We start from the raw sequence: 27220 nt of genomic DNA, 5'->3' as shown, positions 1-27220 counted from the left end.
CTGACTACACCATCTTCTTTTGTAAAATACAGTTACTCTGACTTTCCAGTCTTACGAGGGCCTAGGACTCAGCATTTTTAGAGCAAGTAAAAAAACTACCTTAAAGTTTATTCATAATTACTTAATTCTGATTCACTGAAAATTTATCTTTCCAAAATTTCAGGTTTCTCTTTTAATTATAATTACTATTAAAACTGATTTAAACATAATTTGGATCACTGAAGAGATAGCTTTTTTTGTATGTGTTTTTTTTGGTCTTTTTTTGCCATTTCTTGGGCTGCTCCCACGGCATATGGAGGTTCCCAGGCTAGGGGTCAAAACGGAGCTGTAGCCGGCAGCCTACACCACAGCCACAGCAACACAGGATCCGAGCCACGTCTGCAACCTACACCACAGCTCACGGCAATGCTGGATCCTTAACCCACTGAGCAAGGCCAGGGATCGAACCTGCAACCTCATGGTTCCTAGTTGGATTCGTTAACCACTGAACCACGACAGGAGCTCCTGAAGAGACAGCTTTAAAAAATTTACATTCTACCTTATTGAGATAAATCATTTGTATTTAACTTGAAATTTATTTTCAAATGTTTTCTAAGAAGATCTTCAAAGAAGAATAAAACCATTTTTATCTTCTGAGTTCTGTTTTTTATTTCGTTTTTCTTCTCTTGCAACTGATAAGTAACAGAATTAACAGAAACTATAATTTTTTGGTGCCGTCCACTGTCACAATTTACTCTCCTAGTCTTTATTATTTAATAGATACCTAGGAGAGATGTAATTTTAATAGTGTTTTAAAACTATAAAAGTACCCTCTAAACTTGTATTAGGTTAATTAAAAAATTTTTTTAATAAAAAAATCCCTCCGGGGTAAGAAAAGAAAAAATTAAGGTTTCAGGTCAATGCAATGATATTATTAAGATACTATTTTATTTGATTTAATTCATACTTCTATTTTGTTATTTATCTCAGTGAGAATCTAAGAATCTAAACTATTTTGATACTAGGATTAATAACCTCCTGAGGAGATAAGTTTAGAAAGATTTACTTTTACATCAGTTTTCACTATAGAAGAGTTCTCTCTGAATAAAATGGTACACTAACAAGTGGTGACAAATATACTAAATGAAAACATTAAACATGTAACTGTATTAATAATATGCTGCTTACCGAAAAAAAAAAAAAAAGAGAACATACTCATGGTGAAACATTAACAAGAATATAAACACACTGCTGTTTAAGAACAATTAACCTTTAGGATGAGTTAGCATTTCTGTTTCCAAAAGCCTATTGTTCCAAGATTCTTATCAGTGTCTTTATCGAAGTGTAACACATTTGTACACAGATTCAAACCACTTCAAAAATCTGGACTAGTATAATCAACATATTAGTGTTTTATTAAAAAAAAACAAAACCAAAAACACAAACCGGTGAATCACAACATAATTACCCACTAAAGAGAGTCTTCTTGGTCCTAAGGAAAAGAAGGGAAAGGTTAGCTATCAAGTTCTGTCCGCGGGCTGGTTCTGCGCGGCGTCTGGGCACAGGCTCCTTTCACCCAGCAAATGCTAAGCTCGTGGTTCTCAACAGAGCTGTGCAGACACTGAGCGGACACTGCAGCCACTGAAGGCCAGGCTGTGACCCCAACAGCACACGACTCCATCCAGAAATGCTAAGCTCATGGTTCTCAAGGGGAGCTTTGCAGACACTGAGCGCACACTGCAGCCACTGAAGGCCAGGCTGTGGCCCCAAGAGCAAGGACCCCACCCAGAAGGATGTCCAGAGATGTACATGCAAGAGCACAAGGTGGCCTCAGCAAACCACTTCCTCGAAACTTGATACTTTCACTGGTTATCCTTTCAAATCAGGTGTTTTTTTGTTTTTGTTTTTGTTTTTTAACACATTTAGGAGCAACAAAAATTAGCATGTTTCAAAAATATCTCTTTGGAAAAATAAGGCATAATCATGGAAATTTTGGTGATATGTTTCAGAGACCCTCAGAAGGGGAGAAAACACACTCTTTTTGATTCAAAATAGCCAGTGAGAAGTAAGAAGCCAGGAATCATTTTCACTTCCCTGAGGAGAGCAATGACTTAAGAGATCACAGACTTGCCTCCAACTGCTAAGAAAAGTCTTCTAGGAAGCTAGAAACTGAACCCTCAACATGTTTCCCTACCAGACTGCACTTCACTTTCTGGCCAGCCTCTTCTTCAAAGAATGTCCCTCGGCATCCGTGTGCGACTGGTTCCAGGACCTGCCTCGGTATCAAAATCCATGGATGCTCCAGCCCAACAGGGACCCTCCAATGCGTGGGCTGGGCAACCATGGATGTGAAGCCGACTAGACTTTTAAACACAGCACGAACACCTAAGTGCTGTCAGACCCACATACCGCAGGATTTTAATTAGTAAAAACATATTTACAGAAACGCCTATAAATCAAACCAATGCATTACACTTATGCTTTCATTAATTCTACTGTATCTCTTCCACTTTGTCTAAAAAGCCTTGAATTATTTGTCGTAAGTAAAACCATTTTTAATAGAACAGAAAACAATGGACTGAGGTGCCTAAGCTTACCAAACTTCTTGCTTTCTTTAGTTGTGCCGGTCATCTTGATCTTTGCAACTTCAAAGAAATCTTTGATTTCTCTCTCATAGAGTCGTGATATATAATCCATGTAATTCTTAAAAATAAAAGTAACATGTACTTCTCATCAATAAACTAACGTAATAATGTCCATTTTTCAATGCCCCCCAATCCTCTGTGCTTGTTTTAATTTTTGCGGTTTTAAAATTTTGATGCATTTCATAGGATATTAAAAAAAGGCTATTTTCTGTCTTAAAAAAAAACTGAACTGGCATCACAATTTACAAAAATATGAAACTGAACATAATCACACAATACCTTCCACATATTCTAAATATAGCTGCAGTTATACTGTATAGGGTATTTGGGTCAGAACAATTATGTTTTTCCAGTTTCATACTTTAATGACTGTGCAGTATTATGCTTTGTTGATATGCCACAATACACTAAACCAGTCTCCTAACAGGCTGTTTATATGGTTTCAATGTTTTGCTCTGATTGACAGTGTTACAATGAGCTTTTCACCTCTAATGAACTGTTTTCCTTGGAATAAGCTCCCAATGGTGAAACTACAATGCCAAAGAGTAAGGGGATCTTTATGATTCCTCTTCCAAACCACACTGTTGCTTTAAAACGATCATACCATACAGCGCCAATGGCAATGAAGGAGCACATCTAGTTTTACTGTTTTCAGTTTTCATAATTCCATCATTATGAAATTACAGTTTCATAATTAATTTTTTTAAAAGCAAATTTAATTAATCCTAGTTCACATGAAAATATCTATTATTTAACATACAAACTCATTTCTTCATCATATTTGCTTACAGCAACATAAAAATATTTTATATATACCCCAGGAAGGATTCTTCAGCAGTGGGACATCATGCATTTTTCCAACTCCTAGGTTAAATACCATACACAGAATTTCTCTAAATTCATTTATTTTTTTATTTTTTTGCTTTTAGGGCTGTACCCATGGCATACGGAGGTTCCCAGGTTAGGGGTCTAATTGGAGCTATAGGTGCTGGCCTACACCACAGCCACAGCAACGATAGATCCGAATAGCGTCTGTGACCTACACCATGGCACCTAAACCACCAGTTCATGGCAACTCTGGATCCTTAACCCACTGAGCAAGGCCAGGGATCGAACCTACAACCTCATGGTTCCTAGCTGGATTCATTTCCGCTGTGCCAGGATGGTAACTTCAGAATTTTCACTAAATTTAAATAAATCCCCAGCAGAAAAACTGCACCTAGCTATTCTTTTAAATTTATCATGGTATCTAAACTTCAACTTCCTTTATTTCAAATTAACATATCCAGTCTTAGAACAGGTTCACTTTGCTTTAAACATCAGATGCACCTTTCAAAGGTATATATTATTTAAATATTTGTATAATTACAGTTCACCACTGATTTTTTTAGGTATTTTACAGATATAGCCTCATAAAGCAGTTTTTGAACAAAACATAATATAGATCCTGCTTTTTTCAATTCGTAGGCCATACACATTTCCCACATAGTCTCTATAGGAAAAGTTAGTCACATGGGGAATTCTTTCCTGTGATCTTTGTGCAACTATAAAAGTAAATAGATGCAAACTATGACATTTAGAATATGGATAAGCAATGAGATCCTACCATACAGCACAGGGAACTACATCCAATCTCTTAGGATACAGCATGATGGAATATGAGAAAAAGAATGAATATATAGGTATGACTGGGTCACTTTGCTGTACGTCAGAAATTGGCACAACACTGTAAGTCAACTATAGTTTAATTAAAAAATAAATTTTAAAAAGTAAATATAAATTAAAATATACCCTAAAATTATTCCTATTTCAGTGGGCTATTTCACTTTTTCTAGCATCTCATTTACTCAAATTTAAATTCTCATACAAATATCGATGACTACAAATCAGTAAATGATTGACAAATGGGAAATGAGCTCCTTAACAATTTGTAAAACCTTCACGAGTGGTTTCTACTCGCAACAGACTGCTGGCCAGCGTACCCATACTGCTCAAGTGCACATTAACCATCCGAGCGATTCAAAGTTTCAGGGCAGCTGTTCTGGTATCTAGAAAACAGTGATTTGAGCAGACTACTGGAAACCATCTTTTTCAAAGTGACTGAAATGACCGAATTCCTCTAGGTCCTCAACAGACTCACAGGTGGGGAAGGCCACAGACAGGTGCGACTCGGTTCATTCATTTACCAAATTTTGAAAGATTCTTCTTAGCACCTTGTATAGAGCACCTCATTTAGAACTTCACTGTCACGAGGTTAAATGCCGTTACCTCTGGCAATGTTGGCGCCCTTGTTCTGGTACAGAAAACTCCATGCTTTACTTTCTCGTCACACACAGGGAGCTGAGGTGGTGAGGAGATTCTGAGCAACCTTCCAGACTGACTGTCACCCTCGGGGTGTTACTAGGAGAAGAAGCTCATTTCCTACCTATACATGGATGGACATGGACCATCTCTAGTACTAACTGCCCCACAGGCATAACCCGGAGCCACAGCTGGGGAGGGGCCTCTGAAGGGCTGAGCTCCTTACTTGACCAAGGCACCTCTGTTTGCCTTGGGCTCTAATTACTTATACAGCAAAAAGCAGGGCTTTGCTTAGATTCAGCCATAAGAGCTGGGGCAGGGTCTAGTGGTTCTTATCCCTAAAGAATTTAAAACTGGCTCTTCCTGGTCCTGCCAAAAAGTGTGAGCTATGTACACCCAACCAAGTGCAAATAGTATCTGGATTTAATTATTATCGTTATTTATTTATTTATTTATTCTTTTTGGGGCTGCTCCTGTGGCTCATGGAAGTTCCCAGCCTAGGGTCCAACTGGAGCTGCAGCTGCTGGCATACGCCACAGCCACAACAACACCTAATCCTTAACCCACTGAGCGAGGGCAGGGACTGAACCCACATCCTCATGGATACTAGTCGAATTTGTTTCTGTTGTACCACAACAGGAACTCCTCTTTCTCCTTTTAATGAAATTCCACTTTTTGAATACTTCAGCAACCAAATTAGATTATAAGGCATAAAATAAATAAAATACATGTCTGTCAAAAGTTCAAACACAGGATCAAGTAACATTCCTGGGAAATAAGTCAATTTCATTTAAAAAAGCTCACTGACATTGTCAATTGAAAATATACCTGAGCAGAGAATGAGTTCATTACTCATTGCTAGATTGGCTCTTGTCCTGTTTTTTCACTATGAATTACCTTCATGAATAGTACTACATTATATATAAAGACTGGGCAGTCACCGTCACCGAGAACACAATTAGGCAAAAAGCTTATTGATTATTTTACTTATTTGAATATTCACTAGGGGACAAAGCCCATGTTGGCACAAAACTCTCAAAGGCGATGTAACAATGTTTAATTATTCAGAATATTAATCCTCCTAAAACCTCAAAAGGCAGAGATTCCAGTATTGCAACAATTTCTCTTTAAGCTATGTCCAAGTTAGAATCCTGCTCAATGAAAACAAAACATGACACAACAGCAGAATACTGAACCCACAGGTTCCTGCTGCAATGGACATTTGTTAAATCCAAGTCAGAGAGGGTCACTCCTCTACTCAAAGGCCACCAACAGCCCTCTCCCTCAGAGGATGCGCCATATTCTTGTAAGGTGCACTGTCCCTCCCAGAACTGCCCTGTCTACCTCCCAGCTCCCTCCTGCCCTTCTAATCCTGTCCCTGAGCTCCAACGACACCTGCCCCTCACTGCTCCCGGAGCTCCCTAGTGTGCTCTAGCCTTGGGCCCTCCCACTGCCCAGGGAAAGCTTTCATCAGAAACTCCCACTGCTCGCCCTTGCTTATTACTATTACTCTTTTTGGCCCCACTGTGGCATGCAGAAGTTCCTGGGCCAGGAATGGAACCTGTACAACAGCAGTAACCAGAGCCACAGCAGTGACAATGCCAAATCTTTAACCACCGAGCCACCAGGGAACTCCATCAGCCCTGCTTATTTATTTATTTATCTTTTCTAGGGCTGCACTCGCGGCATATGGAGGTTCCCAGGCTAGGGATCTAATTGGAGCTGTAGCTGCCAGCCTACACCAGAGCCACAGCAACTCAGGATTTGAGCCGCATCTTCGACCTACACCATAGCTCAATCCTTAACCTGGTATTAGATAACGCCCTTCCCTCATTTCTGTCTTATCTAACCCCATTCACTACTCCAAGTTAGTTCAGGTCCACCGTATCCCGTGATGTTTTCTCCCGAGGCTTCAGGTCCCGGTTTCCCCTTCTCTGCACTGTCCCACACTTCACCTCACGTCCAGCTCAGCATTTACTTTCCTGCTGACTGTCTGAAGAAGAATGTTCCCCCGAGTCAGACTCTGGTGGTGGGGGCTTCTGTGGGAGCCATTCCTCATTCTTAGTGTGCATGACAGTGAGAACAAAATAGGCACACAGTCAAAATGTGGTGACTGACAAAGAAATGGACCATGACATGGCAATCAAATTTTCCTAGCTGGTTTATCTCACAATCAGGAGTAGAAACACCCATGCTTCTGCGTGCCTGGAACAGTGGAATGCTTGCTCAGTAAACATGTCCACCGTATTTGTCTAAAGAACATACTATAGATTTTTAGAGGGCAAACATGTCACAACATCTTCACAACCCTAGCTTCTACAAAGAAACTAAGGACATCATTACAGCATTTAACGGAACTGAATGATGCTTCAGGTTCCAGTATGGCCTAATCCTATATACTGAAGTTCAAAATTTAACTCTTTATTTATTCAGGTAAATAAAATAAATGTTCTCCCTGGCTAATGAGCACTCAGAATTTCAATTATTTTCTGCTTTGCTAAGAATATACTACAGTACTTCAATTGTTAGAGAACTGAACATATGACCTCTTAATCCTACAAGATTGTGCTCTTTAGCGAGTGCATACCTTTGTTAGCCCCTCATACTTTCCGTAGTCGGTACTCTTCAGCCACTCCATCAGCTTGGCATATCGGAGCAAGTCTCTATGAAATGGATGATGATTAGGTAAAGTCAGCTCAATTGAGTGCTGAGCAAGAGTGGAACTCTGATCATGACCCTAGAGTGAGTAGATAAGTACATAAATATCATTGACAGGATAAAGAAACACCGTGGTAACTAAAAATTCTACACAAAGATCACATGTGGCCAAGCAAAACCAGCACAAGACAGGAGAGTCAGAGCCAAGTACTTACTGTTTTTTTATTTTCCTGTGTATCAACTGTACTACCAACCGCAAATGGTCATAGCACAACAATGGCTCGTGGCTAAATCAGCTACTCATTTCATCTTCTTAAGGGGCTGAGAACGAGTGTGTTAATCAAGTTTGCCTCTCCCATGCTGTATCATTTTGCACTTTACTAAGCAAATGATACAAACTGTATTAAGAAACACACCAAAGATGGAAGCCATTCAAAATAGTCTGCGTCTATGGTATTCCCATGAGAGTATATAGTATTTAAACAACAGATGAAAACATACAGGATACAGAATTTCAGAGCTAGGAAAGACTGCAGATGACTATATCCTGGTCTTTCCAGGATAACCCCTAATAATAAATAATTTTAATTTCCCCATTAGTTAAATAAATATGATTTTATTTTTAATCCTTGACATGACTTACATTAATTAGTAAGTTTTCAAAAGCCTGAGACAGATGATGCACCCTGACTTTTGTTTCAGAGACTGCAGACCCGGTAGACCATCTGATCTGACAGAACAAACTCAAGAACCAATTGCAACTCAGAACTCAGTGATTTGCTCTGGTCGCACAGGAAGAAAGCTAGAATCTTAGTCGTGTGAGTCGCACTTCTGTTTTCTTTTAAAAAATACATCAAACAGGTGTGCTCGTCCGGTGTGGACCTGGTACCTCTTTTGTGAAGCGGCAGCCGAGGAGAGTCTGGCACACGCCATGGCTGATGAAAAGCCCAAGGAAGGAGTCAAGACTGAGAACAACGATCATACTAATTTGAAGGTGGTGGGGCAGGATGGTTCTGTGGTGCAGTTTAAGATTAAGAGGCAGGAGTTCCCGTCGTGGCGCAGTGGTTAACGAATCCGACTAGGAACCATGAGGTTGCGGGTTCGGTCCCTGCCCTTGCTCAGTGGGTTACCGATCTGGCGTTGCCATGAGCTGTGGTGTAGGTTGCAGACGCGGCTCGGATCTCGTGTTGCTGTGGCTCTGGCGTAGGCTGGCAGCTACAGCTCCGATTCAACCCCTAGCCTGGGAACGTCCATATGCCGCGGGAGCGGCCCAAAGAAATAGCAAAAAGACAAAAAAAAAAAAAAAAAAAAAAAAAGATTAAGAGGCATACACCACTTAGTAAACTAATGAAAGCCTATTGTGAACGACAGGGTTTGTCAATGAGGCAGATCAGATTCTGATTTGACGGGCAGCCAATCAATGAAACAGACATACCTGCACAGTTGGAAATGGAGGATGAAGATACAATTGATGTGTTCCAGCAGCAGACAGGAGGTGTCTACTAAAAAGGGAACCTGCTACTTTACTCCAGAATTCTGTTCCTCCAGACCAAGAAGACATTCTCAGTTAGAAAACCACAATTTGGTTCTACCACATCCTGACTACTACAGTATAGTTTTCTCTGTTCTTTCATTTTCCCCTTCCCCATTCCTTTATTGTACATAAAGTAACTGGTGTATGTGCACAAGCATATTGCATTTTTTTAAAAACTAAATGTCCAATGTTTTGATTGATGTCAAATGGAGATGGGATGGGGAAAAATACTGGTTCTGTGAAAATACCCCCTTTCTCCATTAGTGGCATGCTCATTCATTTCTTATCTTTATATTCCAGTAAGTTATTTTGCTCTCACTGCTTAACAAAACAAAACAAAACAAACAAACAAAAAGAACAACATAAAAATCCTTGCATATCTTGTTCGACTGGAGAATTTTAATGTTTTTCATTTATTATTGTAAAACCAAGGACAATTTTATAACTTTTTTGTACGTAGCTGTTACATGTAGGGCAATCTGTCTTTAAGTAGGGATAAATTACTCTAAAAGAAATGAATCCTAGATAGTTTTCCCTTCAAGTCAAGCGTCTTGTTGTTTAAATAAACTTCTTGTTTAAAAAAAAAAAATACATCAAAGAAAATCACTTTAACCAGACTCAAAAAACTGCCAAATGTTGATACCAACATTACATTCCAGAATGGCTTTCTAGTGGCCACATCAGAATGATGAATGAGAGTCCATTAAATCACAAGCATGAGATACTAAGCACAGACAGATATTATAGTTTTAGGTCTACTAATGTCTCCAAATTCTGTGTCTTAAATAGTTACACTGAATAAATGGGAAGAACATTTGACAAACTTCTCGCTTATAAATGTTTTAAAAATATTCTTTATTAATAACAATGTCATATATCTTTTTATTATCCCAAGCAATCTTTCTCATTAAATTTTTTCAATGATTCAACATTCAAAATTATTGTTTATGTTCTTCTACAACCGTTTACTCAGGTAACTACATGTTAAGTTATAGTATTTAATTTAATGTCAGGGAAATTCTTCAATTAAAACCTTTACCTCTCCTTGCAAAATGGAACAATACTTATAGAGGATTTTACAGTCTACAAAATTCTTTCACATATATTGTTATTTAAAGGTTTCTTTTGCAAACAGCATTTTAAGATCACCATCATCAGAAAATTCACTAATATAAAAGTCATTACCTTCAAACCATTACTATTAAGATTAAGTGTTATTAGTGCTAACAGGAAGATTTTAGAGAAAATGGTTCCAAAATAACTATAGGAAATAGGAAAATAAAAGCTTAAATTATTTAATCCAATCTATAATATAGATAAGCATCCCATTTAGAACTCTAATGTGTTAAGAATTTTATTCTTCATGTATTTTTTAAAATTAAGACATTAAAGTTTCTTACTATAGACAAATTGGTAATAATTTTTTGAATGCTTACTACTATACTAGGTTCCTTACATAAATGAACTCTAATCTTCATGACAGCTTTGCAGAGCACTTTCCTTCTCATTTAAAAAATAGTAAATCTTGATCATTAATAATTTAAACATAATACATATTTTATCCAAATTAATCTCAAATACATTTTCTAAAAACTTAGTGAATTATAAATTTTTATCAGTTTATCTACTATTAGAATTCATAATAAAATTAGCTAACATCAAACACTTTACAATAATCAAACACTATTCTCTCTTTTGTTAGTCTTTTTGTCTTTTTAGGGCCGCACCCATGGCATATGGAGGTTCCCAGGCTAGGGGTCGAATTGGAGCTATAGCTGCCAGCCTACACCAGAGCCATAGCAATGCCAGATCTGAGCCGCATCTGCGACCTACACCAACAGCTCAAGGCAATGCCAGATCCTTAACATATGGAGCGAGGCCAGGGATCGAACCCAAAACCTCATGGTTCCTAGTTGGATTCGTTTCCGCTGCACTGCAATGGGAACCCCTCAAACTCAATTCTCAGTGCTTGGTATATAACAACACATTATCCTCATGACAACAGTATGTGGTTGGTAATTTTATTAGCAAATTATTTAGATACAGGGCAATGAAGATGGCACCAAGTTAACTTGCTCAAGGCCACCCTACCAGCAGAGTCAGGTTCTGGAATCCAGGAAGCTTGCTCCAGTGTCCACACTCTTAACCACTTTTGTCTTATAGACTTTCTAACAGAGATGATACTCATGTTAAATGCTGAACAAATTTTCAAGATTTGGGAATTCTTTATTCCTATGTTATGGCATGTTCATTTTTATTTTCTTGAGGGAAGAAGAAAATATGAGCAGAAAATATGAGCAAAATTTCCACAGACATCATGAAAACCGATCTTAATCATAATTCTAAGTTTTTACCATATTGACCAATGTTTAGAAGATTTCAAAGCATGCTTAACGAAACAATCTTTGTGACATGAACTGAACATCGGTTTGCTACATACGTTTTACTTTGCTATTTGATGTTTCTGCATATACATACTGAAAGAAAAATTTCCAAATTTCAGCATATAGCAAAACTTCCCACAACTTCAGTTTTTTGCTGGCTGTACTTTTAGTCTAGCGCATACTGGTCTCATCATGTGGCTAACAGCGGAGCAGAGGGTCATGAGCTCTCTGCAGAACCAAAGGTGGGAAAAGGGCAAAGAATAGTTATCTTTTTAAGAATCAAACCAAATTTTAAACGTACATACATATTCCTTTTGAAAATACTTCCTTGATTTTTAATTAGCCTCATTCAGCTTTTGACTGCCTGCTTTCAATATCAGAATCCTAATTAGTGTAAGTGGCCAGATTCTCCTGGCTGAGGAGCTTTCTAGATACATGAAGCTCTAGGAATGCATGTGTTGCGGGTATAAGGCTATCATTTCAGTGGACGCTGAGTGTGTAAGAAGAGCTAAAAGAGCCAAAAGAATCCAGCCAATTGTTAAAAATCCTACTCTCATATTATGTTACAGTACGAAATGAATGCTAAATAAGAATGCATCTCAAGTTTCATTAAAATACAGCTCCACGGAGGCATGACTCCGACAGGTGCATCACAGAGAGTGTGCTCTGGATCAGCCAGTCCCAGTGTGAGGGTGGACTCGCTGGCCTGCAGCAGTAGGAAAACAAGAAAAGGGTGAAAGCACATTTCTCATAAAGTTTAATGTATTCATTTTGAAAGTTTGAAATTATATTCTTTTGCTTTTAGTGCCAAATGTCATTTTAAAAATAAAAAAGTAAATTAAGTATGGCAGTATTTCTTTCTTTTTTTTTTTTTTTTTTTTTTTTTTTTGTCTTTTTGCCATTTTCTTGGGCCGCTCTCGTGGCATATGGAGGTTCCCAGGCTAGGGGTCAAATTGGAGCTGTAGCTGCCGGCCTACACCAGAGCCACAGCAATGTGGGATCCCGAGCCACGTCTGCAACTGACACCACAGCTCATGGCAACACTGGATCATTAACCCACTGAGCAAGGCTAGGGATCGAACCTTTAACCTCAGGTTTCCCAGCTGGATTCGTTAACCACTGCGCCATGACGGGAACTCCAGTATTTCTTTTTTAAGGTTTTTACTTGGTAAAATAAGTTCGTGACTTAGTCAGTCTCCAATTTTATTTTATTGATGTGTGCATTTCAAAAAAGCCCAGGAATCAATGCTCTTTAATCAAGTTAAGTTGTGGTCATTAGATTGTTTCCACTGGATTCCTCTGTACAGAGGTTATAATGTTATAATACATTATACACATCTATTATAAACTGCATTGTACAAATTCTGTTGAAGACTTGCCTTAAAAAGTGATGCCATGTCTGACTACTTAAATCCTCAACAAATTCACCTTTGACCAAACCTCTTTAGCACATATACATAAGTGTACACTGTATATGTGCCTAGATGATAGCACATCTGTTTACAACATGGTTTTACTCAATATTTTAAGCCCATTGTTGAGACTCAGGAGAAAAACTTCCTTTTAAAATACTGCTGCTCACTGGCAAGGCATCTGACCAACAAAGATCTCTGATGGATATGGACAGTAAGACTCAGGCTGTTTTCACATCTGCTAACAACACACTCTGCAGCCCATGGACCAAAGAGTCATTTCAACTTTCAAGTCTTGTTATTTAAGAAATAACATTCTGTAAGGCCATAGCTGCCAGAGATAGTGATTCGTCTGATGGATGTGGGTAGAGTCAACTGAAAACCTTCTGGAAGGAATTCACCATTCTAGATGCCACTAAGAACATTCGTGATTCATGAGAAGAGGTCAAAATATCAAGATTAACAGGGGTTTTGGAAGAAGGTGATTCCAACCCTCATGGATGATACTGATGGTTCAAGACTTCAGTAGAGGAAGCAACTATAGATGTGATAGAAATAGCAAGAGAATTCTAAGTGGAGCCCAAAGATGTGGCTAACTGCTAGAATCTCTTGATAAATTTAATGGATGAAGAATCGCTTCTATGGATAAGCAAAGAAAGTGGTTTCTTGAGATGGAATTTACTCCTGATGAAGAAGCTGTGAAGACTAGTGAAATGACAAAGGATTTAGACTCTTATATAAACTTAGCTGATAAAGCAGCAGCAGGATTTGAGAGGACTGACTGCAAGTTGAAAGTTCTACTGTGGGTCAAAATGCTATCAAATAACAGAATTGCATGCTACAAAGAAAATGTTCATCAAAGGAAGAGTTAATCGTTACAGCAAACTTCAGCATTTTCTAATTTTTAAGAACGGCCACAGCCACCCCAACCTTCAGCCAGCACCACCTCTATCCCTCAGCAGTCGTCAGCACTGAGGAAGGGTCCTCCACCAGCAAGGCCATTACAACCCACTGAAGGCTCAGAAGGTGGTGTGCAATTTTTGGCAAAGAAGTATTCCTAAATTGAGGTGTATTACTGTTTTGTTAGACATAATGCTACTGCACACTTAACAGACCGTAGTGTAGTATAAACATAACGTTGATAAGCACCGGGAAAACAAAACAATTGTGTGAGACAGTCCCTCTATCGTGGGGCCTGGAGCTGAACCTGACGAGTCCCCGAGGCACCATGTGCACACTGCAGTACAGCTTTAGGCATGTCACTCTCCACACCTCTTCATAAGCATCTCACAAGTGGGCGCCATTTCTTATTGTCACAGATGGATGACAGTGAGTACAAAATAGGCACACAACGAAAATCCAGTGACTGACAAAGAGATGTGCAATAATGTGGAAATCAAATTTTCCCGCTAGTTTGCCCCACAGCCAGGAACAGAAATACCCACGTTCCCCTACTCTTTCGTGAGGTAACATGATGATTCAATTAATCACACAGACGTGATCCTCCACCACCCTCAGCACACTCTGGGTAGCTGCAAAATTCTGGTTTTTAACGTGCATTACTCATGTGCAACAACATGTATTTCAGAACCGAGAAGCATTCACTTTAAAAAGTCATTAGTTTATAAGGCAAGGAAGCAAAATCACAAATAACAGCATGTTACAGCCAACAATTAAGGGTGCACAAAGGACTACTGTTTACTGAGCGCTATTCTGAATACCAACTACAGATGCAGACTCCATCAATGCCAATGGTATTATTTTTAAAAACTAAGCAACTCCTAAGAAAGAAATATTATTGATATAATAATATAATACAACAGTGTATGAAAAATGGGCATTAATATTTCCTATGTGATTTCCAGGTTTACCTTTTTCTTGGTGCTTTTCGAGTCACGTGCAATGCTGAGATTTTCCCCAGTCTCCCTCTCAGGCTTAGGCCGGTGGTCTTCTGTGGCTCCCACAGCACCACCGTCCTAACACACACCCTGCCTGAGTATATGTGTCCATCTCCAATCTCTGACTATGAGCTGCCTGAGGCAGAATCAACCTCTCTTCTATTCCACGTAAATAAATGTCTGGTATGTATCTCTAATCACTTGGCAAAGATTTCTAAATAAACAAAGGAGTGAAAGAATGACAGGAAGGAAGCAGAAGACTGAGATTAAATGCTCCTTTTGGCTCAACTTTTTGTTACCGGCACATTGAAAAAAATGCTACAAATATGGTTAACGGGTAGCTTAGGTTAGCAAATTATAATCTGTAAAGATTCTGCTGCCGTTAAGTTTAGTAAAAGTTACAACAAAAAAAAAAAAAAAAAAAAAAAGAATCAGAGAAGCTGGAGCCAAAGTTGATGTACTCACAGGCACCGAAAGAAAGTAGGACCTGTTATAGAGCTGAAGGAGGGCCTGAGTAAACTAATGGGAAATAAAACACAGTAAATATGACTGCTTCAGAACACTGCAAAGTGAAAAGAAGAATCCAGTGTTTCAGAGAGTATCTCTTGATGAACAAAATTACCCTCAAATTTTTCCCCTAAACCCTATTAAAATAAGAGATAAAGTACACAAAATCTAATTTATTACATATTAAAATATGTTCTGTTCAAATCTAAGGTACTCTTAATAATATTATTAACATTAATTTCATTGCCACACATCAATTATAAGATCCCTTTCCATGTAAAAGTGCAGACAAAGAGCTTATATAAGATTAAACCTACTGGAATTAACAGCCCAGTTAGTCATTTCTCTCTGTCTTTTTTGTTGTTGTTGTTGCAGCATGCAGTGGCTTGATATGGCATCGCTGTTCTCAGACCAGGGATTGAACCCAGGCTGAAGTGGTAAGACTGCCAAGTCTTAACCACTAGGCTACCAGGGAACTCCCTCATTTTTCATATATATAAGTACATGCAGCCAATGGCATACTTAAAGCATGGAATCTAGTCCTAGTTCTCACTCCAAAATATTGAAAAATAAAACAGGTCAAATAGTAAAAAAACTCAGTTTTAGCTAAAAGGAACTAGACTGTCTTCCAAAGGAGGCTGTTGAGGGCCAAAATACATCTATGAGCAAATATGCACATATTTAAAGATATTATAATCAAATGAACGTGTGTAAGAATATACTATGACCCCAATTACACACATTAACATTTTTTGTGGGAATTTAACTTTTTTGTCTTTTTATGGCTGCACCTATGGCATATGGAGGTTCCCAGGCTACGGGCTGAATCAGGGCTGCAGCTGCTGGCCTGCACCACAGCCACAGCAACACCAGATCCAAGCTGAATCTGTGAACCTACACCACAGCTCATGGCAACGCCGGATCCTTAACCCACTGAGCGAGGCCAGGGATCAAACCCACATCCTCATGGAGACTGCTGGGTCCTTAATCTACTGAACCACAATGGGAACTCCTGTGAGAATTTAATTTTAAGCAAATATATGAACAACCTACAGAAAAATGCTAATATTAATAATAAAGTAAAATTACCTGCTGAACAAAAACATTGTTGAGATGACTGGCTAGCCTCCTGGCAAAATGCTCCCGCAAATCACTGAAACGCTGCTGTTGCTGCTTGACTGCCAGAAGCAGGTCGTGGCCTGAAACCATAACATTTCTTGAGTTATTTAATGGGTAAATAGAGCTCCTCCAGGTTTAATGAATACATTTGTAACAGTATTCACACTTCAGTTTTAAAGAACCCAGAGTTTTACTAGTTTATTCGTTTGCTTTAAGAAAGGAAGGTAATGGTTAAGATAGTACAGCACCGGGGTTTCCTCCAGGGTGCCTGCCCCAGCACCATCTGGGGACAGTGAGAGATGTGGATTCTAAGGCTCAGCCCAGACCTACGATTCTGGGCGTGGCATCTGGCAATGTGTACTTTAACAAGCTATCTAGGTGATTTTGATGCCAACTCTAGTTTTTGGACTGCTGGCTTAGCAAAACCACACGTCATCTCCTTTATGCTAGGTTCTGTAGACAGCACTGAAGAAAAATCACGTCAGTGAGAATCATCACTGGTCAATTGGAAGGAACTGATCAAAAACTTCTTAGTGCCAGTACAAATTGAGTTTGAAAATAAATGAAACTTGTTTGAGTAGAATAATGTCACCTGAACAACTTGCCCCATGTGTTTCTTGTCAAGCTTTATACCAAGTCACAGGCTTTACTCAGGTTCAAGGGCAGGTTTCCTGGCCTGCAGTGAACACACCTGGTCGAAGAGCCACATTCATGCACTGCAGGAGGGCGTCCGCGGCATTGGTACAGGCCTCGATGCCCCGTGAGGACGCCAGGTCTCCTTCCTGAAGCGCCTTTATGTGACCTTTGGCCAAGTCCAGGTGGTTCTGGAATATACAATAAATACACCATCTGCACACGTAAGCTTGGGAAATTTACAGGTAAAATGCTACTCAATCCTGCCACTAGGTCTTTGGAATTACAGGGTTTTAAATTTTGCTCCAAGAGAATTTGAAAATGTTTACACACAGGTTTTACATATTATCATGTTTCTTTTTTTTCTTTTTAGGGCTGTACCATCGGCATTCAGAAGTTCTCAGCCTAGGGGCTGAATTGGAGCTGCAGCTCCTGGCCTCCACACCACAGCTCATGGCAAAGCTGGATCCTTAACCCACTGAGCAAGGCCATGGATTGAACCTGTGTCCTCACGGATCCTAGTCGGGTTTGTTACTGCTGAGCCATGATAGGGACTCCCTTTAGATTGCTTTATTGTTGCTGGTAATTTATAATCACACTCACCACAAGGAACTCTATCTCGGACAAAAGTTTGACATTGTTGGTGTTGCTAAGGTGAATCAGGTGGTTGCTCTCTGAGATCTGATCCATTTGCTCTTTCACGCTCTGGAGCATTTCCTCATAGCTGCTCAGCTTCACTTCGATCTGATCCACCTCATCCAGAGCCTCATCCAGCAGCTTCATGAGGGTGTTCACTTGCTTCTCCGAGGCCATGATTGACTGGATGTTGGCCTATGATGTTAAAAAGAAAATACTTCCTACTCTTAGAATGTGTAAAAGAGGGATAAAAGTGAAATAGCAATAAATCTCTTTGACAGCAGAGTAACATAGGCTGATACACACATCTACTCAGCCGCTTTATCAGATTGTGTTTATTTTTATTTCTTTAGGGCTGCACCAGCGGCATGTGGAAGTTCCCAGGCTAGGATTCTAATTGGAGCTGTAGCTGCTGGCCTACACCACAGCCACAACACCATACAAGATCCTTAACCCACTGAGCAAGGCCAGGGATCGAACCCACATCCTCATGGATCCTAGTTGAGTTCGTTAACCACTAAGCCACCAAGGGAACTCCAGACTGTGTTTATATTCCCCCTTTTTATGCAGTATTTCAGGAAAGTATACTGTCCTCTCTATCAAGGCGAGGGACCATGCCTCAGTATTGTGGATCTCTGCAGGCTGAACAAGCATCAGTAATGGTATATGGTGTTTCTGTAAATTGACTGGCAGTAGATTAGGTCATCTCTGACACCTCTTCCAATTCTATCAGCTACAGAATGTTTCTATACTTTGTAATATTGACGTAAAACGCCAAGTGGAGCATCATGATCTCTGTCAATCCCTCCGTCACGAGGGGAGCAGGAGTACACCTGCCTCTGAAGGATGCATGGAGCTCATTTATGACTCTAGTAGGATTTGCAGCATAGGGATGTAGAGGAGCCTAAGGCCCCGAGATGGCTCCTTCTAGGCTACTCTTTCTTTTCTTTCATTTGAGACTACTTCTCCTAGGCGAAGCAGTAACAAACCCTTGTTAATGTCTTCTAAATGATTCTGACTATTGATTCTGAATTCCCTGAAATATGGAAGCTTTCAAATAAAAAATTAAACTGCAAAGCAATATGATGGCTTGGAACATATATGCAATATTAACTAGAAAAGAAAATACAAACCACTAAGCCACATTAAGAAGGCAGATAGGAGTTCCCGTCGTGGTGCAGTGGTTAACGAATCCGACTAAGAACCATGAGGTTTCGGGTTCGGTCCCTGCCCTTGCTCAGTGGGCTAACGATCCGGCGTTGCCGTGAGCTGTGGTGTAGGTTGCTGCAGATGTGGCTCAGATACCGCATTGCTGTGGCTCTGGCGTAGTCTGGTGGCTACAGCTCCGATTAGACCCTTAGCCTGGGAACCTCCATGTGCCGCGGGAGCGGCCCAAGAAATAGCAAAAAAAAAAAAAAAAAAAAGAAGGCAGATAACATGATATGAAGAAAAAGTCTGGACAAGAATTAAAGGGATATCATCCTAAATTAATAACGGTAATTCTACACATGTTATTCTGCATACTATTCACAGTGACTCAACTGTAGGTGCAGCCCAACTGTAAAGTCAGCAGGGCTCAGAGCTGCTGGCATCGTAAGTGGCCATGCGGGGGCCCGAATGGACCATTTCCATCTTCATATCTTGAAGCTTCTTCTAGGCTTTGCTTCCAGAGAGTTTTATAAACTTGTAAGCTTGGGTTATTCGTGTAACCTCTGAGCCTGAGTTTAACCTCCTAACTTTTACATGCTTTCATGTATAAAATGTCAAATTTCTTTAAGTCTTTAAAATATTCCTTATTCTCTAAGGGGTTTTCTTTTTTAAAAAAAAATTTATTACAATATAGTTGGTTTACAGTGTTGGGCCAATTTCTGCTGTATAGAGAGCCGGTCATACATATATATATACATACATATACATATACATACATATATATACATTCTTTTTCTCAGATTATCTTCAGAGGTTTTCTTAAATGCAAAACTTATCTAAACAAAACAAAACAAACCCCAAATGTTCTTGTTTTAGACTTTTCTCACAAAGTACTGCTGCTACTATAGCTTTTTATTTCCTAGAGATGTGCCTACAACTGAAGAGGAGCTATTCCAAACTTTTCAGCAGAGAAGTCAAGCATCCTCCCTACTGCTCCCCTGTTTTCACCACACTGTTCTGCTCTCTTTGGGTAAAAAAAATGATTCACTGCTTTCAGCCCAATTTCTCTCTTTCTAGCTTGTACCTGTTTTTTTTGTTTTTGTTTTTGTTTTTTTTCCTAAATCACAAAATACTGTTTTGCACTAAACCACCCTGAGGCATTCCAGAGGCTGGGGAATCAACCCCCAAGTCAGTTTCAGGCTAGCTACTTCTTACTTCTACTACTTCATATCACGAAAACTCCCCAAATCCAGAACCTCAGCCAACTGCCTTCAGTGGCCCAAAAGGAGTGGTTCTGTCTATTGAACAAGAACAGTGCAAGACTGATGGCACCTGGGAATACACCTTCAGAGAAAGACAGCAAAGTCAGCCAGGCTCACGAGCTGCCACAGTAACATCTGAACGTCACCGGTCCCCTCCACCAGCCATGCAGCACCCATCTCAGACTCCGGGAAGGGCTTACCCCATCTAGCACCTGCAGCTCTCTGGACAGCTTTTCTGCAAAGGCCTCGGCATTAGAAATTGCACACTCACAGCCTCCCATCATTATTTCAATATCTTGCTCCTCTCTTGCATTTAACTCTTGGTACTCATCCACTGCTTCTTCATCGCCTCCTGTCACACTCTGATTTTCTCCGCTCGGAACAGATTCTTAAGAAAGGTAAAAATTAAAAATGCAGTAGTAAAAAAGTAGGAAGGATGACAGAATAGTTCTTGTAGGAAAGGTCAGTTATAAGCACAGGTCACATTTAGTGGCTGAAAAATAGGAACGAATGATTCAAAACATATGAAAAAAATTTTTTAGGAAGAACCCATATGTTAATGTTTATTATAACAAATAAAAAGCATGCAGTCTAGTTTACAGATGGGTTAAAATAGGCCTTAGTCACAATTTCCAAAAACATAATTAAACTGCCAAACAAATATAGAACCAGAAAGAAGAAAACATGGGGAAGCGATCCTAACCCCCCTTTTCCTACCTGAGGTGGCCGTCGCTCTAACAAAATGATTATGAAGTCAGGACACAGGAAAAACAATTTGCTTTTCTTTTTTCCCAGGTAAAATTTTCTTCTGTTCTTTTTATTCTTTTTGTCTTTTGCTATGTTTTGGTTTTTTTCCCCAATAATTTTCAATTGAAATTAAAAATGCATCTATGATTCACATTTTGAGCACTGAAAATACTAATGGAATTTTCCTTTTCTTTGTTTAAAAATATTTTGCAAGCATTAATAAAATTTCTCAAGATAAGCTAGTAGAAACTTTCCATAGCTGTACTGTAAGAAGCGCAACAACAAAGTGGCTGTGTGAAATTGCAAAAATATAAATGGTCTTCCTGCTTCACAACAAAAGACCAAGAGGTCAAATCTGGAGATGCTTTCTGAATCATTAATGCTTCAGTTCAACTTTTTGAGAAAATACAAACAGCATGTGAGATTTTATATAAATTTTGAGGTGAAGAGAGGTAAAGTGAAAAAACTAATTCTATACCTAAATAAACCTTGACATAAAGTTACTGATTTTCATTAACTCATGGGCCACGATTTAAATCACAAACTCTGGATGTTTTAAATATTCATGACTTCACATGAAAATGAATATTTACAATCAGCATGACTTGCCATACATTAATTTGTCCTAGTACAAAAACCACTTAATTCAAAGTAAAGAATGATTTACTCTTAAGAATGGTAATTCAGCAGATTTACATAATGTCCCAGGAAAAAAAAAAGGAAGGGGCTAAAACTTGTGGCACAGGCAGATTACAGCATACACATCAAAGTTTTTCAGGGAGCAGAACCAAGCTTAGCATCCTCTGAGGCAGTGTGGAACTGGACAGCCTCTGAGCCGCTGGGGCAGGGAAAGCCCAGGTCGTTCTGTTCAGCTCCTTACCCAAGTAAGTAGTTAAACAAATATTTTAAATGATCATAACTGCCTCACAAGTATTTTCACCTCCATAAAACAGTCCTTTGGAAGTGAGTCATGAATACTATCATTATTTTTTATTACCTTATGGATTGTGAAGTAATAAAATTTTCCCTGCACACAACTTCATAAAATATGCAACCAACAGTATATAATAATGGCAAGTAATAAAAATACACGGAATAGAATAAAATGAAGAGGTGTTACGCACCTTCCGTAACTTTAGGCAGTTCTGGAGAGTGAAAAGGTATGAAAAAGCAGAGGAAAGCAAGCAGAAAATATTAGCTGGGTAGAAATGTATACAGGTTTAAATTTAAAAAATACTACCCGTATTTCATTTGAACTTCATGCTAAATTAAAGTTTAAAAAGACAATGTCAAAAACAACTACAAACTGGAAATATCCATAAGAAGCTAAATTTCCAGAGTTCATTTTTCTTATTCATTTTCTAACAGTGACTAAAAATATATTTATCTTCTATTTTCTCGTAGTTTTTTAGGAAACAGTGCTGACTAGTCCTTGGAGAAGGAAACTGGGAAATAGACCACTTCCGGGGAATTATTTTCAGGTCAGTTGTGAGGCATGCATTCAGTCTAGTTATTTTCACTCAAGGCCCAAACCCTTTACCTGGACACACTCCCTCACAATGGTTTAGTCATAAAACATTGAAGCAATTAACAAAAAACACACACCATATTAGTTCAAGTTGGCTTTTAAGGATTCAAGTCAAGATTTTAAAAAAATCTGGCGGCAAGATTAAAAAGGCCAAACAAAAACTTCATTCTACTTCAAATGCTAACAAAGCCCTATTTTTAAAACTTTATTCTGCCAAAAAGCCCCATTTATTAGCATGAACATTCAACTGTCACCAGTAAAAACTACTAAAGCTGCTGCTGCTAACATTCTCACTGAACAGTATTATTTACTTAAATGATTATCTAGCTACTTAAAGATGGTGAAAATTTCTCATTTCTTTTTTCTTTTTTTTTGTCTTTTTGCTATTTCTTTGGGCCGCTCCCGCGACATATGGACGTTCCCAGGCTAGGGGTCGAATCGGAGCTGTAGCCACCGGCCTACACCAGAGCCACAGCAACACGAGATCCGAGCTGCGTCTGCAACCTACACCACAGCTCATGGTGACACCGGATCGTTAACCCACTGAGCAAGGGCAGGGACCGAACCCGCAACCTCATGGTTCCTAGTCGGATTCGTTAACCACTGCACCACGACGGGAACTCCTCATTTGTTTTCAAACATAACCTAAAGCTTAGAGACTTTTTAAAAAAGATGGGAAAAAGTGGCTATGATTTTAAAGTCCTGTAAAACATTAAACAAATCCATAGACATTAATAAAGCTACTCTCTGAATCCATTAAACCGAAGCAACAGTTACTGATCTATAGAAAGTGATTTTCAAAATGAGATCCTTGAGCTCAATTAAGCTAATGTTCATTAAATTAAAAAAAAGGCTACTCCTTTGTTTTAGGCCTTGAAAAATTACATGTCTTTTTTTTTTTAAGCTAGCCACTTCATTCTCAAAAAACAGCAACCCTTTTCTCATTGATTTGTTAATAATGCTTAATGAGGTAAACACAAGTAGGGTATTTATTTTCCCATATTGTTGATTGAACGAAATATATTGGTTTAAAATCTATGTTAGGCAACAAGTAACATCTGGAAATATGTAATATTTGAAAACAGAACAGAAAGCTTATGAATCACTCACTGATCAGAATGTTCAATCCTGAAATGGTAAAAAAAATAAAATAAAAGCTACTCAGAACAAACTAAGCCACTATTAATGATTATTATTAAGGCATGGAAAACTACTACACATTTCTTAAAGGTCATTCCCTCAACGTATTCAATCATCAAGACACTGGAGTCCACTGGTGGTGAGGTGCGGCCCTGCGGGCTCTGAGGTCAGGCCAGCCCAGTGCAGGAGGAGCACAGGGCCTGACAGGTGAAACCTGGCTCTGCCAGCTCCAAGCGTCAGCCTGAAACCAGAACCAGGCTCATGAATTAAAAAGAGGTGGACAAGAATGCTATGTTTAAGGAGAGAAAGGTGCATGGCCAAAGAGCAAAGGAATAAGACAGAACGGAGAAAGTGACTAAGTCAATGAATAGTGTAAAGTGTCTGAGATTGCCATTTTTATAGGTCAAAATTGTTGCCTACTGGCAATTTCAGATATTTCAACCTGGCCGAACAGAGGCTTCTATTTTTAAGTGCTAATATAAACTTAGAACAAATCTAACTTTTCTTTCTAATTAGAACAAACCTATTTTTTTTTTTCCTCAATAAAGAGGAGCAACAGCTCTTTCCACTTGCTGTTCCCGTAGCTGCTTTCTATGAGATAATACAACATACCCTGTATGCACAAAGCATATAGCACCACCTTATTACAATGCGTGGGTCTTTTTTTTTTTGTCTTTTGTCTTTTTAGGGCCACACCGTCTGCACATGGAGGTTCCCAGGTTAGGGGTCTAATCGGAGCTGTTGCTGCTGGCCTACACCACAGCTCACAGCAACACCGGATCCTTAACCCACTGAGAGGCCTGGGATCGAACCCGAAACCTCATGGTTCCTAGTCGGATTTGTTTCCACTGCACCAAAATGGGAACTCCCAATGTGTCTTTATAAATTTTAAAAGAAAAACTCACTGCAAATTTCCAATAACTAACACTAGAGTTTTTGCCTTATGACACAAAATAATCCCTAGTAACAGTCCTGAAGATACACTAATCAAAAATATCCTAATTAACTTCATGTCTGAGGACTTTATCCTGATGACAGAATAATAATAGCTAATATTCAGTTGAGTACTTAATACATATCTGGCATTGTTCTCATCATGTTCATTTGTTAAGTTAGTCCTTATAACAATCCTCTGGAGGTGATACTATTTTATTATCCCTGTTTTTGAGATAAGAGAAACTGAAACAGAGTAACCCAAGGTCATGTAGCTACAGTAAGTGACAAGGCCAGGATCTGAACCCAGGAAGTCTATCCACCACACCTATGCTCTACCCAAGAATACAGCTACAAGGGTGTTCATCTCAGAGCCATTTAAAATAAGCAAAGATTGTAAAATAAAAATAAATGATTAAATAAATTATAGTATATCCAATAATATGAAAGACTATGGTACCATTAAAAATAATGTTGGGGCGGAGTTCCCGTTGTGGCTCAGTGATTAACGAATCCGACTAGGAACCATGAGGTTGCAGGTTTGATTCCTGGCCTTGCTCAGTGGGTTAAGGATCCAGTGTTGCCATGAGCTGTGGTGTAGGCTGCAGATGCGGCTCGGATCCCGTGTTGCTGTGGCTGTGGTGTAGGCTGGCAGCTACAGCTCCGATTAGACCCCTAGCCTGGGACCCTCCATATGCCTCGGGAGCAGCCCTAGAAATGGCAAAAAAAAAAAAAAAAAAGTTGGGGTATGTATTTAATAACATGGAAAACGTTCATGATACATTATATGAAAAAGCATGTTAGGAAACAATGTAAATTTCTTTATTAAAAAAAAGTATTCCAATAAGCATAGAAAAAAGACCAGAAGAATATCTAATAAAATGTTAACAGTAGTTATATCTGAGGATTAAGCTTTTGAGTGATTTTCATTGATCAATTTTCTATAATGAACAAGCATTGCTTCTGTGGCCAGAAAAATCATTTTAAGATACCTTTACAAAAAAGATAATTCAGAGTTTTAATTACTTTGAATAATGCCAAGTTATATATTCACTTATAGATACACTTGATTTTACATATACATTTTAATTTAACTTTACCTTCCAAAAGCTGTGAGCTAACATTGACAAAATCAATTTTCTTCCGGAGATAGCGCTGATTCAATTTCCAAATGCATGAAATAAATGCATTCTTCTCAGCAGTGCTGCTAGCAACCCATTTATATATTTTTTCAAAATGTAAATCAAACTCAGGATTTTCCTGAAATAAAAATATACAAAAGATATTATTTTTGATCAGATCTCCTTTTCATTATTGTAAAATCTGTAATTCAATAAAATGAATATAAGTTGAAGCTATTCTTGGAAAAAAAAAATCACCATAAAAATCGGCTAAGTGACTTGCAGAGAATGGTGTATCCATTTTATAGCAACAACTTTGCCTCCACAAGAAGCTGGATAAAAAGCAACGGAGCGTCTTGGTAACTTCCTTCCTATGGAGCTCTGGTCTGCAAGTGGAAGTACAGGATATCTATTTAATGACTGTGTCACAGCTCCCTAGCTTCTAAGATGACAATGGTCTCTAGTTTTGATGTGGATCTAATATTTCTTTTAAACTGCCTATGGGGTTTCAGAGTTATGCTCTCCCTCAATGTGCTAGTATTCATAACTTGACACTAATTCTTTGATTAAAATATATATCTTCTCATTATAACATATGAGAAAAAATACAACCTGTATCCTGATGTGGTTTCCAAGGACAAATGAGATGAAAAGCAGGGATGGTTCCAACTACTTTGGTTCTGAAAAGACGGGATGATTAGAGGTGTCTTGAAAAAAAAAAATTACTGGGGGCCTTAAGGTCCTTTCTAATGAAAAAGGTTCAACTGACATTCGGGAACTGCACTATGCTCTCTCTACGTGTCTCTTAAATCACATTACAGAAATAATTTCATGCCTTGATATTCTCTCTGGAACGTAGGACGACCTGACAAATACATAAAAAATGAAAATACATGGATGTATACTTTTCTTCACATCTGAGGAATTAAAAAATAGGCTCAAACAATCCTAAAGTTCTACAGAAGGCTAATCCTATATTCAATTACTTTAAAGTGTTACTTAGGGGGATAAAGACCATACAGGCAAGGGAGGTTACATCATACTTTCGGTGTGAAGATCTGGGGTAATTTAGGGACCTGGACTTGACCTATGGCTTGCTCGTATTACAGCAGCAGGGAAGAACTAGTTTATAGTTCAACAAGCAGAAGTGAAGTGTCAAAAGATTACAAACCTTCAGTTTCAGTGAAAAGGTACCTGCATTAGTACTTATAAAGAAATCTAAGAGTCTTGGCAACTGATAGGAAGCTTGATGGGAAATGCTCTGCTCCCTGGGAACACCTCCCATAAGGCTCTAAAAGAGGCTGAGCATTCCAGCGGCAAAGCACACACAAATCAACGTGTGATGCCAAATGGCTAATGTTAGGCTACGTATAAAAATTTCATGTTTTATATCCATATATAGTGTACACACACCAAGGTGCCTGCATAAAATGAAAAAAGAAATCCATTAAGCAAGTCAGCAATGAGGTGTCAGCTGAGAAAAGCATTCAAATAAGCATTCAGCAATGGTAGTGAATTACATAAATCAATGGGGTTATGAAGTGTGAGACTACTGAAGAGAAAAAGGCTTTTTAATAAAGGTGCATTTCTAAAAAGCCCTTAAAGGATTTTCTCTTAAACAGAAAATTTCTACT

The 27220-nt window shown here is 38.8% G+C and overlaps 1 protein-coding gene and 1 pseudogene across 45 annotated transcripts in view; one reads left to right on the top strand and one right to left on the bottom strand.

The window, feature by feature from the left end:
* EXOC1 (exocyst complex component 1) overlaps positions 1-27220 on the bottom strand; it is a 56709-nt gene that overhangs the window by 17724 nt on the left and 11765 nt on the right. For 11 of the 44 annotated variants that reach the window (XR_014812555.1, XR_014812557.1, XR_001298320.3 and 8 more), the window contains 9 exons: positions 25566-25725; positions 21989-22009; positions 20318-20505; positions 17674-17901; positions 17129-17261; positions 16408-16517; positions 15277-15330; positions 7513-7662; positions 2577-2682 (listed from right to left, as the gene is read on the bottom strand). Coding sequence is in view for 21 of the 44 variants with exons in the window: in XM_005666702.4 (XP_005666759.1) it covers positions 2577-2682; positions 7513-7662; positions 15277-15330; positions 16408-16517; positions 17129-17261; positions 17674-17901; positions 20318-20505; positions 21989-22009; positions 25566-25725 (1150 nt within the window). In the remaining 23 variants the exon portion in view is untranslated. Of the gene's footprint in view, positions 1-1447; positions 1472-2576; positions 2683-7512; positions 7663-15276; positions 15331-16407; positions 16518-17128; positions 17262-17673; positions 17902-20317; positions 20506-21988; positions 22010-25565; positions 25726-27220 lie in introns of all 44 variants that reach the window. The other 33 variants (XR_014812565.1, XR_014812551.1, XR_014812563.1 and 30 more) reach the window with 7 other exon arrangements.
* Positions 8456-9230, top strand: LOC100620408 (small ubiquitin-related modifier 2-like; annotated as a pseudogene). The gene is made up of 2 exons (XR_014812570.1): positions 8456-8621; positions 8909-9230. The product of XR_014812570.1 is annotated as a small ubiquitin-related modifier 2-like (transcript).

The sequence above is a fragment of the Sus scrofa genome, chromosome 8 (assembly GCF_054392235.1).
Source record: "Sus scrofa isolate SSC_HxYL_T2T_F1_AM1 chromosome 8, Sscrofa_HxYL_maternal_Yorkshire_Landrace_v2.0, whole genome shotgun sequence".
Taxonomy (NCBI): domain Eukaryota; kingdom Metazoa; phylum Chordata; class Mammalia; order Artiodactyla; family Suidae; genus Sus; species Sus scrofa.
Note: the sequence above shows the minus strand (reverse complement) of the source record. Positions and strands in the feature narration are given on the sequence as shown.